The following is a 16881-nucleotide window of genomic DNA, read 5'->3' on the forward strand; positions in this document are numbered from 1 at the left end:
TTGCCTAGCACATGTGAGGCACTGGGTTCCATCCTCAGCACCACAGAAAAATAAATAAAGGTACGGTGTCCATCTACAACTAAAAAAGTACTACTACTAATAAAAAAACTTCTCAGCATTCACAATGCACCCAGAAGTGTGTTCAAGGTTTTAGATGCTTCATTTCATTTAGTCACTTATTTAATACAACGGGCAGCATGGAGTCTGTGGGTCCTACCTCCCCGGGTTTTGCTAACTACGGATGGAAATTATTCAGAAGAAAAATAAAGTGCAGACTTTTTTTTTTTATTATTCCCTGAACAGTTTAGACCCTGAACAGTTTAGTATAACAACTATTGACACAACAATCACATTGTGTTAGATATTATAGGAAATCTACAGAAATGATTTAAAGATGATTGATAGGGAAACTCTAGGCCTCTTAACATTCATGACTTGAGATTCTGGGCTGGGGCTGGGGCTCAGTGGTCCTTTGTCTGCCTAGTATGTGTGAGGCCCTGGGTATGATCTGCAGCACCACATAAAGATAAATAAGTAAAATAAAGGTATAAAAATATTTTTGAAAAGAGTCTGCAGATCTTCATATCCACAGGGCTCCTAGAATCAGCTCCCAGGGATGACTGGATTCTTACCCACATTTGGCCCTGGAGGAACTGGACTGTTGAGAGGTTTAACAACTTGACCAAGGTCATAGGGAACTGGGCGGGGTGGCGGGGGGTGGGACTGGAACTGGAATTTCTTTAAGAAGTCCTTGAATTTCATGAAGGTACTTAGGAGCCTTAAGGGCAGAGAAGATGCTGGATAAGCTAGTGTGGCCTTTCAAGGCTACTATCTGCAAAGCCTGGCTCTTTTATGTTCTCAATTACTGGTCCTCTGGCAGTACTCCCCTTGTGGAAAAGGAGTGTCTTCTTAAAATATGGTTGAAAGGTCTTAATTTGGGGGTGGGGTACTGGGGATTGAACCCAGGGCACTCTGGCACTGAGTCACATCCCTAGCCCTTTTTTGTATTTATTTAAAGACAGGGTCTCCCTGAGTTGCTTAGGGCTTCACTAAGTTGCTGAGGCTGGCTTTGAACTTGCGATCCTCCTGCCTCAGCCTCCCGAGTTGCTGGAATTATAGGCACACACCGCTGCACCCAGCAAAAGGTACTAATATTAAAATACACCCATTACTTCTGAATAGACTTGGAGATACCTGTGTGTATGCACAGGCATCTTGCTGCATATGAATGCATTGCCCATAAAGTGTCTTCAAAAAATATCTGCACGAAAAGCTTGCTGAATGGATAACGTTAGGACTAAAATTAACATCTGCCACACAAATGGACATATGGGTTGGTTATACTAATGTCGTCTTTTGAGAAAATTATTTCCCAAATAGAGAAGATAAGTGATTTGATTATTATAGGAAGAAAAAAATGCACTTGGAAAATGAGAATGATTTCCAGAAAATTCACATTGCTTTGCCCATGTTCTAACTGTGCTCTATCTCTAAAAATACAAAAGGGAAGAGCCGCTTCATAATGGCCAGCTGCCTGGTGACCGTGATTAGGAAATAATTTCTTCTCTGTATCCTGGTTCTTTTCCCTGAAAGAGGGACATTACAGTCTCCGGGTGCTTCCTCTCTGAATTATAGCTATGTATATAACTAAAGTCAGACGTGATCTGGTCTTGTGAAAATCTTGGGAGCCAGGACAATGTCGGGGACCCCCCTAGACCAAGATGCGGACTTGGGAAAGTTCTCCACATTAACATATCCTGCAGGAAGTGAAGGGGCCCCGTTCCTCCAGTTCCCAGAAGGAAAATCTATTATGAGATTCTGCATACCAAACATGAGCAGTTTTACTGAACACAGAAGCTGTTATGGTTTGGAGGTGAGGTGTCCCCCGAAAGATCACGTGTGAGACATGCAAGAAGGTTCAGAGAGAAATGATTGGATTGTGTGAGCCTTAACCCAGTCAGTGAATGAATCCCTGAGTGGTGACTGGAGGCAGGTGGGTGTGGCTGGAGGAGGTGGGCTTTGGGGGCGTGGCTTGGGGCGTGGCTTTGGGTATATATTTGTCTCTGGAGAGTGGAGTCTCTCTGCTTCCTGATCACCACGTGAGCTGCTTCCCTCCACCACACTCTTCCTCCATGATGTTCAGCCTCACCTCGAGCCCCGAGGAATGGAGCCAGCTGTCTATGGACTGAGACCTCTGACACTGTGAGCCCCCAAATAAACTTGTCCTCCTCTACAGCTATACTGGTCAGTCCTTTAGTCAGAGCAGCGAAAAAGCTGACTAAGACAAGCTAGGCTAAAGAGGGTGTGGCGCCCTGTATTTCTCTAACTTTTGAAGTCATGGTCATTTCTCCCAACTAGGTTCAAAGCTTTTCAACCGGAGGTGACTCACACACCCCCAAAATCAAGCCAAAGCTCACAGGTGCCAAGGAACACAAGTCATAGGTCACTGGAGATTACATGGCATTGTGAGAATCACATGACATTGTGGAAGTGACACTCACACATGACCCAGCTCGTGGGCTATGGTAAAAGCCGTGCTCAATCCGTTATCTTCACTGATAGAACAGCTTCTGTAGGGGTCACAAATGGTCCCCAGCTCAGCTAGACCTGTTAGAAAGGGGAGAGAGAAGATCAACAAGGATTTACTTTAAACAGCAATTGTGGCTTGGATCAGAAACTGTTTTAGCCATAGAGGGAATGCATGGAGGACTCACCTAAGGTGTCACATTTGTCATGAGCTCTGCAGATGTCCTGTCTGAAAGCAAAGCAGACTTAGGGCTCTGATGACACCAAAGAGCAAAGGTCAGCACGAGAAAATACTTCAGAGTGTTCTAGGCATTCACACCAGCACACACTGCGGCAGTGTGTACGGGGAGCGGGTTTGCTCACACGCATGCACATACACACACACACACACACATACACAAAACAAATGAGGCCAAGGTTTTACAATGCAAAACACTTTGGGAAGCGTTGATTTTAGGATTAACAGCTACATTAAGAAGTCTGAGCAGGGCACGGTGGCACATGCCTGTAACCCCAGCACTCTGGAGGCCGAAGCAGGAGGATCACAAGTTCAAAATCAGCCTCAGCAACTTAGTGAGGCCCTGAGCAACTCAGCAAGACCCTGTCTCTAAATAAAATACAAAATAGGGCTGGAGATGTGACTCAGTGGTTAAGCACCCCTGGGTTCAATCCTTGGTACCAAAAAAAAAAATAAATAAATAATAAAATCCATATTTCTAGCTTCTTACAAAATTATACAAGTGGCAACACAGGACTTAGATCCTATGTGGCCACAATCTGCTGAGGTCTGAATAGCAGCTATCCCTGTATATAAGGGCTGCCTGACAAATTTACCCTTAGCTGGCACCTACACATTAGTAGTTCTCAACCAGTTCTCACTTCTCCCCAGGAGGGCATTCGGCGGTGTTTGGAGGCACTGTCCCCTTGAGAAGAGGAAGCACTACTGATACGTAGTGAGCAGAGTGCAGGCGTGCTTCAATACTGAACATACTTCAATATTCAGGGCACCCCACAAGGAATTATCTGGTCCAAAACATCAATAGCGTCTAAGCTGAGAAACTCCCTACTAGAGTTAGTTAGCAGCAACAGATGACCCCTGAATCTGAGAGATAGAGGAATCAGAACCCACATACCTGGTTACGAGCACAGCAGTATCATGCTGGATCCCACCTGGATAGTTCTTTGAATGTTGCCACTGGCAAAAGTTTTTTAATGTGGTCTGGGCATTAAAAGATATGGAAGGTCCTTCCTAAGTACAGAGAAGAATTACGGTTGGTCTCTGCTAGCAATACCAATCAGATATGCCATTTCGGATACAGATAGAAGAAAGAAGAAAAAAAAACGTGATTACCTGTTCATTATGAATCACAACTAAGTTCACAATAACAATATTAATTAAATTTCCAATACTTGGGTCTTTATAGATAGAGGCTACCTGCAACCGAGATAAATTTTTCAAAGTTAATTGTGAACTCTCTGAAAGCAATAAGCAATTCACTTCTTAGGTTGGGCTCCATCTCTTTCACGTTTCACGACTACAACACATTTTGTGTTCTGCGTTTTCATTCATTCAACACACATTTATTGAAAGTCTCTTTGTGAATCCACGGATAACAGTTTTAGATAATAACAAATTCAAACTGGTTTAAATGCCAAAGGGGACTTTCTCCTGAAACTGTATTGCCACTCGGCTTAACAGTTCTCTGCACCCCAACATCTGGATGTTATTTTCTGATCACAGTCTCTCCTCCCATTTGAAGTCCTGGGTTACTAACTTACAGAATCACAATGGCCGTACCTTTGATAATAGCTGCGGTTCTTCATGCTTACCACCCATCTGTATTCTCAAGCACCTGAGAAACCTGCTTTTATTTTATTTTGCTATAATTCTGAGGATGAGCATTCACCGAATGCTTATTACGGACTAGATCCTTGCTGAAAAACTGCATCTGCTTTTGCATTTAGTCTCCATAGCAAAACTCTGGTCTAGATGCTATTACAATCTCCATGCAACCAAGGAGAAAACCAAGGCTCAGAAAAACGAAATACCGGTCCAAGGCTACGTCGTGGTGAGTGGCAGAGCCAGAACTCTCAATGTAGGCCATCTGACCCTAAGTTATGTCTGTGGTCAAAATTCTCATCACATTTCTGAAATTATGGCATGCATACGAACTTGGGGCCCTGCAATGTCTGGGTAGGTTTTCCTTTTCCTTCTCTGGGCACGAGAGAGCTGGGTATATGGGACTCAGCAAGGGCTGGGGGTGAGAGAGGGGTAGGGGGGCAGGGTTGGGCAGCATAGGGAAACGGTCCCCAGGGAGAGGAGACAGACAAGGAGCACCACAGGCCACAGGGTGGGAAGGAGCGAACCTAATGCAACATTCCCAAACACATCGTTTTCACACAATTGGGGAATATATTAAAAGTCTATTCTTGCTGGGTGTGGTGGTGCATGCCTGTAATCCCAGCAGCTCGGGAGGCTGAGGCAGGAGGATAGTGAGTTCAAAGCCAGCCTTAGCAACTTAGTGAGGACCTAAGCAACTCAGCGAGACCCTGTCTCTAAATAAAATATAAAAAGGGCTGGGGATGTGGCTCACTGGTTGAGTGCCCCTGAGTTCAATCCTGGTACCAAACCAAACCAAAAAACACCTCGGTTCTGGTTCAGGTAAATTAGGGTCAGTTCATAAAGAGGAATGTCAAACTAAGGCTTAAAATGAGCTAGACCAGATCTATAGGGGAGGCTATGGAATAAGCCCTATGAGTTCAAGATAATAACAATGTGTTAAACTGCAGATGAGAATGTTCATTTTTTTGTACAAGAAAAAAAAAAAGTTGGCCAATTGTTTCTCAGTATCCACAGGGGCTGCCTTTAGATCTTTCAAGGAGATCAAAACCTGAGGATGTTCAGGTTCCTCACAGAAAACAACATAATTTTTGCATCTAACCTGTGTATATACCCTATCCTGTATGCTTTCAAGGCAGCTTTAGATGATTTATTATTGCTCATGCAATGTAAGTGCTACATAAATAATTGTTACGCTGTATTGTTCAGGGCATAATGACAAGGAAAACATCTGTATGTGTTCAGTACTGATTCAATTTGTTTTCCAAATGTTTTCAATCCATAGATGCAGAATCTGCAGCCAGAGGGCAAACTGTACATTCTCATATTTGATTCTGTCATTGACTTAAGTATATATCTAGGGCTACACTGCCCAATATGGTGGCCTTGCTTCCCATGTGGCACCTGAGCACTTGAAAGGTGGCCACCAGAAACTGAGACCTACCAAGAGCAAGTGGGTATTAAAAAAAAAAATTCAAAAGCTGGGCGTGGTGCAAATGCCTATAATCCCAGCAGCTCAGGAAGCTGAAGCAGGAGGGTCGTGAGCTCAAAGCCGGCCTCAGCAACTTAGGAAGACCCTGTCTCTACATAAAATCCAAAAAGGGCTCAGGATGAGGCTCAGCCCCTGAGTTCAACCCCCAGTACAAAAAAAAAAAAAAAAAAAAAAAATCAAGATCTCACTAGTAATTTTTGAAATCATAATATTTGGATAAGACAAATTATACTATTAATATTAATCTCACTTCTTTCTTTTTACTTCTAAAAATGTGCCTCCTAGAACATGTGAAATTAAATAAGTGGCTTCTGTTGGGCAGGGCTGAGTACAAGCAGTGAGTGAAAATTTTAACAATGGTCAGGCAACTTGCATGGAAAGGAAACTTATTTTTTATAAGAGTTTGGAGTTTCATTTGATTTTTTTTTTTCTACATTTTTTATAGGAGCATTATAATGATGCACAGTATTTGGGTTCCTTTTGACAAAATTATATATACAGGGATAATTTTTTTTGAGCATGCAAATTTAGTGTGTTTTAATTCAATCTAATTTCAAGGGGAGAAGAAAAATAGATTCCTAGTCTTCGCCTCCAGGCTACTTAATTAGACTACTGAATAAAAGGCTAGAGGTGGCCACCACTTGCATTTAACAAAAGCTCATGGTGGGCTGGGGTGTGGCTCAGTGGTAGAGCTTGCCTAGCACACGTGAGGCACTGGGCTTGATCCTCGGCACCACATAAAAATAAATAAATAAAATAAAGGAATTAGTCTATCTACAACTAAAAATAATAATAACAAACAAACAAAAAAAGCTCATGGGTGACTGCTATTTACAGAAGGACTAAAGAGTCACAGCTCTCTATGCAAAATTCAGAAATCAGAGTCTGGGTGTTGGGAGGCAGACAAAATAAAGGTCACCTGCAGCCTCTAAGCCACTTGCTAGCTTTACCTGATCATGGTCAAGTGACCTGACTCCTCTGAGACTCAGTGAGCTTATCTGTAAAATGGGTACATAAATCCAACAGTGGGGCGCCAGGAGAGTCAGTAATCATGCCTTTTAACTAGGAAGTGCACTAACTCAGAATAAACACTCAGCATGGACGACCACAGTCATCCTCATACAAAGGCAACCAAGGAACCCTCTCCGGTTCCCTTCTGGCACTTGCCTGAATGGCTGAAAGGCCAGCCCTGAATGATCCCCTAAAGCACTGGGGGGACCCCTTTCCCCCATGGTGCCTTTGGAGAGCTCACGAATGACCTTCTTTTGAGCGTACTTACAATGGACATCAACGTCAAAACATAGTGCTGAAGGTTTGCTCCGTGGTATAATACCATTCTGTGGTCGGCCACCACCATCACCTCTACAAACCGTGGGTAGGATAGGAAACGTTTGGTTCTTCTGTGTGTCCTCCTTTCCCTCATGCTGTCTGTCTTGTTTCCATAGGCGGAAAACGCCTTTGTGGCCAAGCCACTGTTCAATCCTGCCAACTCATCGGCCAGGTGATTCCTTCTTTCTTTCCGTTTCCTTGTTCTGGTTTTCCTCCTGTCTTTACTGTGACTGCTTCTGTGCTCTGTAACAAATCAGATGGGGTGCAACAGGTGTCAAGCCACATCTATTTCATATTAAGAATTTAATTTGACCAGCTGGGCATGTGGTGCACGCCTGTCATCCCAGCGGCTCAGGAGGCTGAGGCAGGAGGATCGCAAGTTCAAAGCCAGCCTCAGCAACTTAGCGAGACCCTAAGCAGCTCAGCAAGCCCCTGTCGCTAAATAAAATATAAAAAGGGCTGGGGATGTGGCTCAGAGGTTCAGTACCCCTGGGTTCAATACCTGATACCATAAAAACCCAAAAAACAATTTAATTTGACATATCTCAAAATGATGCTTCTGGACTCAGATTTGATATATAACAATCCTACATAGAGCAGACTCTATAGGTGCAACTCGATTTGCAATATCATTTAAATGACTGAGGGTTTAGGATTAGATTCTCTGGGAAGGTACAATAAACATACTCTTAAGATATTAGAAAACTACGCCTGGGTTAAGGTAAACATGATTCCTTCCTTTGGCTTCCAGAAGGCTTGCTGGGATTTCCGAGGTTCTCACTCATTGTTCTTTGCCATAGATAGAGTCAGGGCCAATAACATAGCTACCGAGCTCTAAAGAACGGAAACGGAGATGTTTCATATATAAATCACTTTTGCTACTCAGTGATCTATTAGAAAGAGATCTGACAGGTGGGCTGGACAGGAAGCAATACAAAGGAACCATAGATAACACATAATGCAATATTCTATTACTTTATTACATAGTTGTAAAACTGGAAATAGAAGAACACAATCAGTGCTACTGAAGGCCCCTGAATTTTTAAAAATATTTTTAGTTGTCAACGGGTTTTGTATTTTATTTACTTATATGTGGTGCTGAGGATGGAACCCAGGGCCTCACACATGCCAGGCAAGCACTCTGCCCCTGAGGCACAACTCCAGCCCCACCCCTGAATTCAGGCTCAGTTAAGGAAGGAGATTCAAGTCAGAGCCTGGGCAGAGGTTTATGTGAGACTAGCTCTGCTCATTGCCAGCTCTACCAAGGAAGGTCTCTTGAGTTCCATACAATCTTACTACTCAAAGTGTGGTCCGCGGAACAGCAGTGCTGGCAGTACCTGGAAGTGAGCAGAAATGAGATTTTTCTGCCCTGCCCTGGACTTGAATCTCCACCGTGTAGGATCCCCAGAGATTTGTATTCACACTGAATTTTTGAGAAGACCTACCCAACTTTCACACCATCAACCACACACAATCAACAGAGCACAGGCATAAAAGTGCCTGCCTGAATTCACTCTGAATAAAACCAAGATTTAATCGGTTAACTTGCCTATCAGCTCAAATATGTGCTTTTAAGCTTTAACCTACCTTGTCATCTAAATTAAGCAACAGAATTGTATAAGGAAGAAGCACACTTAAGAGGCTAAGACCTAAGGAGCAGAATTTGTTACACCAATACCCAAAATATGCAAACCGAAAGAGTAAGTGGTTTCATATCTGAAGGGCCCAAATATTTCACCATGATGGCTAAAGCAATCATTTGAGTTCAGGATGCGCAGGTTGTTCCACTTGAGCATTCTGGTGATGACTGGAATAGTAAGATCTGTCCAACCTGCCAAACAGGCTATGTGTGTTCCAACTAGGGACAAAATGACTGGCCCGAAGCAGGAATGTGGTAGAATGTGACATTGATTTTTCTTCTAATCTCATTTAAGGATATTTCACATATGCATACCAATGTTATATGGGTAATCAGGTTGTCATTCAAATTTAAAATCATCAAAAGAATACAGCATAGACACCAACTGAGCACCTACTGTGAGCCTGAGTCTAACATTGAACTACGTTTTTTTGATCCTCCTGCCTCAGCTTCCCAAGTCGCTAGGATTACATGCTACCATGCCCCACATCTTCTTTCTTAATACGGCTGTTTACTAAATTTTCCTCTAAACACTGCTTTACCATAAATTTAGGCATTCTGTGTCTTCATTTTCATTTATCTCAATATATTTGTCTGATGACCTAACATATGGTCTATTCTAGAGAATGCTCCATGTATACTTCAGTAGAATATATATCTTGCTGTTGCTGGATTGGACATATTAGAGCTATGTGTTAGATGTAGCTGGGGTACAGTGCTGTTCCAGTTTTCTACTTCCTTATTGATCTTCTGCCTACATAGTCTATCCATTATTGAAGAGAGATACAGAATTTTCTATTTCTGTCAATTTTTGCTTTCTGTATTTTGGTGCTGTGTTATGAGGTACATACATGTTTAAAATTATTGTACCTTCTGATGAACTGACCCCTGTATCATCATAAAATGCTTTGATGAATTTTATTATATGAGTGACATAAAAGAAGTCAATTACCAAAGGGGGAAAAACACATATTACATGATCATAGTCATATGAAGTGTCCAGAATCAGAAAACCGAGAGACAGAAAGTAAAGGCTTGCTTAAGGCTGGAAGTGTAATGAGGAAATTTGGTGATAGCTCAAAGGTATAGGGTTTCTTTTAGAACATATTTTAGAATATGTTCTAAAATCGATGGTGATGATGTTTGTACATATCTGTGCATATCCCCAAACCATGGACTTACACACTTAAAGTCGGTGTACAGTATGGTGTGAGAATTGTATCCCAATAAAACCGTTTATAAAAGAAACTGTACCACCAAGTTTATGAAAAAATTAATAACCTTAATATCTTCAGTAAATAATTTAGTCTGTTATCTGTTCCTATAATAAAATAGTTGAGGCTGCATAATGTATAAAGAAAAGAGGTTTCTCTAACTCAGTTTGTGGGGCTGAAAGTCTGACACCAAAGAGTCCATTTGTTTGGCCTCTGGTGACAGCTACAAGGCAGATGGCCTTGTGGCAGAAGCACATGTAACTGGTATCACATGGTAAGAGCAGAAAGCAGTCAGGCCCAGTCTTTTCCGACACCTTATTCTTGTGAGAACTAACTGGGTTCCCACGAGAATACCCTCACTCTCTTTGGGGAGCAGGACCACCGACCACCTGACCTCTCTTCCTAGGCCCCATGGTCTCTTGAACTGCCACAAGTCTCAACACATGAATCCCAGGGTGCAAGTCCAAACCACAGCACATTCTGATTTGACAGACTGAACTGATTCAGGAAATGTACATTTACAGTGGGAAAGACACCCCAGAAAATGAAGCATAGAACTCATTTTTTTTTTTTTTTCTTCTTCTTGGTACTGGGGATTGAACCCAGGGGCTCTGAACCACTGAGCCACATTCCAACCCTTTTTTAGAGACCCTGTCTCTAAACAAAGTGGCTTAGGGCCTCGCTGAGTTGCTGAGGCTGGCTTTGAACTCTCGATCCTCCTGCCTCAGCCTCCTGAGTCTCTGGGATGACAGGTGTGTGCCACGGCACCCAGCAGGAGCAACATCTTCCAATACATAATAGTCCCCAGCCTTTTATCTATCTCTTCTTTTCTCCCCATTGGTTAGAATCACATTTATTGGCCTAATTAGCACATTAAACCATTTTTACAAGCAATTTCAAACTGAGCATTAGAGATGGCATACAAATAGCCAGTCTGTCTCCGATATCTACTCAGAGTCCTTGCCTCTGAACAGAATCATAATAACATTTCTACCATGGGACCACACAGTATTAGGATAAAAAGAAAGTCGTCCACCTTTCTCCTTAGTGACCTTTTAGCATAATGGAATCTGGCTAGTGTTTCAGGAATTTACAAGGTCACTTTACTAATCGTTTTATAAGAAACGACTAGATAATGAAATTTCGCCCTTGTGGAAATCACAGCACAAATGATCTAGGTATCCTGTTCTTCTTTGTTTTCCTGTTATAGGTAGCTTTATGGTCATGATTACTTTTCAGTAACAGTTTCATTAAAATAAAATGTAGATTGCATTAAACACACGCTCTCAGAGTATATTATATTCAGTGTTTTTAGAACTTTCATAAAGTGTGATCACTACCATTATTTAATTTTAGAATATTTTCACTGCTCTAAAAAGAAAGACGGGACCTGTCAGCAGCCACTCCCCATTCTCCTCCTTTCCAGCCCTGGCAATTACTCACCTAAGTCTCCTCTCTCAGGATTTACCAATCTTGACGTGTCATCTAAATGGAGTCACACGACACATGGCTTTTCTGTAGCTTCTTTCTGCTAGGATAATGTTTTCAAGGTTCATCTGTGCTACAGCAGGGACCAGTATGTCATTACTTTTTATTGCCAAATATCTCCCTGAATGGAATATTTCATGTTAAGGTTGTCCATTCATCAGTTGATGGACATATGAGACATTCAATAATCTGATTGACCAATTGAATAAAGCTGCTGTGAATATTTTTTTGGAGGATACAGGGGATTGAACTCAGGGGCTCTTAATCACTGAGCCACATCTGCAGCCCATTTTATATTTTATTTTGAGACAGGGTCTTGCTAGGTTGCCTAAGTCTTTACCAAGTTGCTGAGGCTGGCCTCAAATTTGCAATCCTCCTGCCTCAGCCTCCCATACTGCTGGGATGACAGGTATGTGCCACTGCCCTTGGCTAAGCTGCTATAAATATTAATATACAAAGTTCTGGGTGGATATATTTTCATATCTCTTAGAGATGTATTTACTTATATGTACATGCACACATATAACTGAAATAACTGCTAGGTCATATAGTAACTCTGTTTAACATTTTGAGAAACCAATTATTTTCCAAAGTGATTGCCCCATTTTTTTTTTTAACCTCTTCTTGAAGTTCAAATAAGACATTCAAAAACAGAACATCCTTTTTTCACGTCTCTTCCTCTTTGAGGAGTCTTTAAAAATTCATCGCCTCTTATTTGACTAAACAGCTTATGAGAAACCTGGTCAAGTTCAGTTCCTACAATAACACGCTGGTTCCTTCAGGAATCACATGCACTCTCACATTTGGAGAATAACATTTAGCAATATGAATCTCGTGTGTGCATGTAAACAAATTCAGGCATATGAAAAAAAATAATAATAAAGGCTCTAAAAGGCAGTGGCGGGCTTCTGATCCCCCACAGCAGGCACTATAGTGCTCAGTCTTCCAACGACCTGAGTTGATCTGGCTTTTGGAATCGTTCCAGCTTTATGGCCATTGAAAAGGAAGTAGCGAAGCTTACGCCGCTACCAATAGCCAACGTCCTAAGCACTTGCATAGTAAAGGGGGTACGCCAGGTTCAGGTCCTGTGTGACTTTGGGCACATCACTGACTCCCACTCACCCTTGCTCACTTTTATAAAGTGAGAAGAGTCAGAATAGTACTCACAACAGGTGTGGGTGGCGCACGTCTGTAATCCCAGTGGCTGAGGAGGCCGAGGCAGGAGGATCGCTTGTTCAAAGCCAGCCTCAGCAACTTAGTGAGGCCCTAAGCAACTCAGTGAGACCCTGTCTCTAAATAAAATATTAAAAGGGCTGGGGATGTGGCTCAGTGGTTAAGCACCCTTGGGTTCAATCCCTGATACAAAAAAAAAAAAAAAAGAATAGTACCCATTTCATGGAGTTGCTTCGGAGAATAAATGAAGACGGTGCCTGCAAAGAGCTAGCACTGTACCTAGGTAGCACATAGGAAGGGCTGGAGAAATACTGCATCATTATTTTTCTATTTTTACCAGTCACAAAATCATAACAGGGTTAGAAGTAAAAGGAACCATTTAAGGTAGAATGACTGAGTGGGCTTAAGAACAATTTCCTGGCTTCAGATCACGATGTCAAGGACACAAATTATATATTTATATGCTGAAGTGGAGCACATGGGCACAGAGTGGGTCTGCCTTCACTTCTGACCCGTGGCCTAACATACTGTGAAGAGCAGTCGCTAAAAAGCCAAGAGGGTGGGGCTTCGATCTGCCACATCACCAAGTCACTTGTGTGGGCCCCAAGTTCCCTGGGTTCTTAAATTGGCACATGAGTACTGCTTCTATTTTAAGACTATCTTGAGGATTAAGAAAGCATATATACCCGGGTGCAGTGGCACATACCTATAATCCCAGCCACTCTGGAGGCTGAGGCAGGAGGTTTGCAAATTCAAGGCCAGCCTCTGCAACTTAGCAAGGTAGTGAGACTCTTGTCTCCAAATAAAATATACAAAGGGCTGGGGATGTGGCTCAGGTTAAGTGCCCCTGGAATCAATCCCCAGTACCACACACACACAAAATAAGTTATTAAAAAATTCACAGACACAAATGTTAACAATGCTTGCTGATTTGTTGGTGCACATGTTTTAAACGAGCTTCACTGCACAATGAGATGCATCCCCGAGGAACTGGCCTTCCTATTCAGTGGTTGCACACTGCGGTGTTTCTCACCAGCTGGGCCTGAACTGCAGAGATCTGAAGCTTGATATCAGCACCTGGGAAGTTAATGATTGCTCTGAACTTTCCTAAGGTTGATCAAAATTTAACCCTACTTCCTTAAGGCGCCCAGCCACCTTGTGACCTCACTGTCTGTCTGACCAGGGAATCACTGGCACAGGACCAAGGGACGGCTCTAGAGCACAAAAGTCCCCACTCAGCTCCACCTGAGCTTGACAGAGGAAGGGAAAACTGGACAGGAATCACAGTGGTCTCCCCCTTGGATTCTGGAGTCAGACCTGTGCTGCTTCCCATGCCTGCTCCTCACAGGACTCTAGCCGCCATTTTGGAGGCAATTTCCTGCCTGAAATCCTCGGTTTCCTCATCTGTCAAGGGAGGATAATATTAGCAACTATCTCAAAGGGCGACGGCGGAGAAGATGAGAGAGAATATGTAAAATTCACTTTGCACGCATAAGATGATTCATTAAATATTTAACAGGATAATAATTAGTACTAAACAATCATCATGAATAATTATTAAGAATTTAATAGCAATCATAATTATTATTTATGCTTATTAAAGGTTATTGTTGAGTAGCATGCAAAATATTCCCTCTTTATAAATTACTATATTGGCATTAGGGCGCCTCAGACAAACAAATCTATTTTAGAAAGGCTCTTATAATAAAGTCAGAGAAGGGAACAAAGAAACCGGGATCTACAGGGAGGCTCCCCTGGACCTTCTAATCCATTTGCAAGCCTTGCGGTTGACAGTGAGGACATGCTAGCTGAGGTGACTGAATGCAACCATCTGCTGTGCTTGCTCCGGAAGCACTGTCCTGCCTTCAGGGTCCAGTTAGATCTGAGATCTGCGCTGAAGGGCAGAGGCTCAGAGGTACGGAAGGAAGGTGTCAGGCAAGAGTCTCAGGATCTGCCTCTCAGGAAGATGAATGAAAAAGCACAATGTAGCAAGAAAAAGACAAACAATAAAACAGACACAAACGCCATGACTGTTTCAATAACAAAGAACAATGTGTTTCTAGAATCTGGGTGGAGAAGGAGCTAGGCGGTGGGGGATGGGTACACACGTAGGAAACTGATGTGCATGAATAAAAACTCAACGAGGTTTGATTTTTTAAGGGTCCACAATCTGCCAGCTTTGGAAACAACAGCAAATCCCTGGACACTGTCTGGATTGTGTTCCCAAGTCCATTTTCCTTAACAAACTGAGCTGTGTTTAAAACAGTGACAGCCAGCAGTATGTACCCCGTATCAAGGGACAATGCACAGTGCTGACACTTTATAATAAATAGACACCCAGTGCAGCGGCAGGTGACTTGGGGCTATGGAGAGTCCTTTTCTGGCTGGCCTGAAATTTTATGGACACAGTTTCTGTGAGAGCAGTTTATGGAACAGTTGTCCCATAAGGTATTTCCAAAAACAAATCAGCGAGGTTGGCTAAACACTCTGCACAGCATTCACATGTGGAACTTTCTCCACGCACACGAATGTTTTAAAAGCTCTGAGAAATCTTGCAAGAAAAAAATAGTTTCCATGGATTTAACTAAATGCTGAACTTTGGGGATCTTTTTCTGACTGGGACATAGAAAAAGATGGAGAAGACTGTTCTAGTGTGCCTCCCTCGCAGGACAGAAGGCCATGCTCTTGAAGGAAAACTACTGAAAAGCTACAATGGTGGTGATGAGTTTGGGGCATAATAATACTGACTAATCTGGGTGTGGTGGCACACACCTATAATCCCAGTGGCTCAGGAGGCTGAAGTAGGAGGATTGCAAGTTGGAGGCCAGCCTCAGCAACTTAGTGAGGCCCTAAGCAACTCAGCGAGACCCTGTCTCTAAATAAAATACAAAAAGGGCTGGGGATGTGGCTCAGTGGTTAAGCGCCCCTGGGTTCAATCTCTGATACCAAAATAAATAAATTAACAACAACAACAACAATAATAATAGTTAAGGTCTGGGGAGAGTTTTTCTGTGTGAGGCCCTCTAAAGCATTATAGGGAGTGACTTGATTCTTATTTCTCCTGGAACCCTTATCTCCATATCATAAATGAGGAAATGGAGGAATACTTGAAATAACTTGAGAAAATATTTAAAGAATATCTACTTGAAGCAACATAAAATGCAGAATGTACTTGGGCCTGTATTTCACTAAGGAACTGTTTGGTTTTGCTATTAATATCCAAATATTCTCTGGCAAATGTTCTTTTTGACTTATTCTATCTCTGGGAGATAGAAGCAAGGGAGACCAGCCTTTTCCCAAGGGGTGGGCGGTACCCGCCTGCCCACCACCCGCCGGGACTGGGCAGCCTGCTGGCTAGGGTGCCTCTCAGGTCCCTTGGTACCTTGATAGGAAACTTCTAGACTTGTGCTTTCCAGTGGAAATAAAATGTGAGCTACACATTGAAGATAAGAAGTTCTATGAGTCACATTTTAAAAATACCAGCAGAGACAGAGGAAATTAATTTTTTAAGGAATTTTTTTAGTTGTAGCTAGACACAGTGTCTTTGTTTTACTTATTTATTTTTCTGTGGTGCTGAGGATGGAACCCAGTGCCTTACCCGTGCTTGGCGAGCGCTCTACCGCTGAGCCACGACCTCAGCCCCAGAGGAAATTCATTTTAATGACGTATTCCCTTTAACCCAATAGATCCAAAATGTGACCATCTCAACGGACAGTACTAGCCACACGTCAAGGACAGAACCTTCTGGAAATTGAGTGTTTGCAGAATGAATGGAAAGGACAGGGACAGGGACCCGTAAGAGACTGGGCTCAGGAGGCAGAGGGACCTGGGTTCAAATGCCGGCTTCTCTGCATCTAGTCAGTGAGACCTCAGGCTTGAGTCCTCTGTGCCTCAGTTTCCCCATCTGTGAAATGGATCTGATAACAAGGGGGTGGGGAGACAGAAATGGCTGAACACACGTAAAGAGACTATGTGCCGCCGTTAGCGGTCCAGAGGGTTCCCCTGAGCACCCCTGGCAGGCTGGCTGCTGGTGACCTCGCCCTACTTGACCTTCCACTGCAGCCATTTACAATAGTTTCTTTTCTTTTCTTTTTTGTTTCGGTACCAAGGATTGAACCCAGGGACACTTGACCACTGAGCCACATCTCCACACCCCCCCCCTTTTTTTTTATTTAGAGAC

General features: G+C 42.8%; 1 protein-coding gene across 7 annotated transcripts in view; it reads right to left on the minus strand.

Annotated features, from left to right (window-relative positions):
* Adamts9 (ADAM metallopeptidase with thrombospondin type 1 motif 9) overlaps positions 1–16881 on the minus strand; it is a 174300-nt gene that overhangs the window by 139258 nt on the left and 18161 nt on the right. For 6 of the 7 annotated variants that reach the window (XM_047531183.1, XM_047531181.1, XM_047531185.1 and 3 more), the window contains exons 4-8: positions 7138–7430; positions 3878–3961; positions 3660–3775; positions 2715–2755; positions 2502–2607 (exon numbers count right to left, since the gene is read on the minus strand). In XM_047531183.1, coding sequence (XP_047387139.1) covers positions 2502–2607; positions 2715–2755; positions 3660–3775; positions 3878–3961; positions 7138–7430 — 640 coding nt within the window. The remainder of the gene's footprint in view (positions 1–2501; positions 2608–2714; positions 2756–3659; positions 3776–3877; positions 3962–7137; positions 7431–16881) is intronic. The other variant, XM_047531184.1, reaches the window with a different exon arrangement.

This window comes from Sciurus carolinensis, chromosome 17, assembly GCF_902686445.1.
Source record: "Sciurus carolinensis chromosome 17, mSciCar1.2, whole genome shotgun sequence".
Classification (NCBI taxonomy): Eukaryota; Metazoa; Chordata; class Mammalia; order Rodentia; family Sciuridae; genus Sciurus; species Sciurus carolinensis.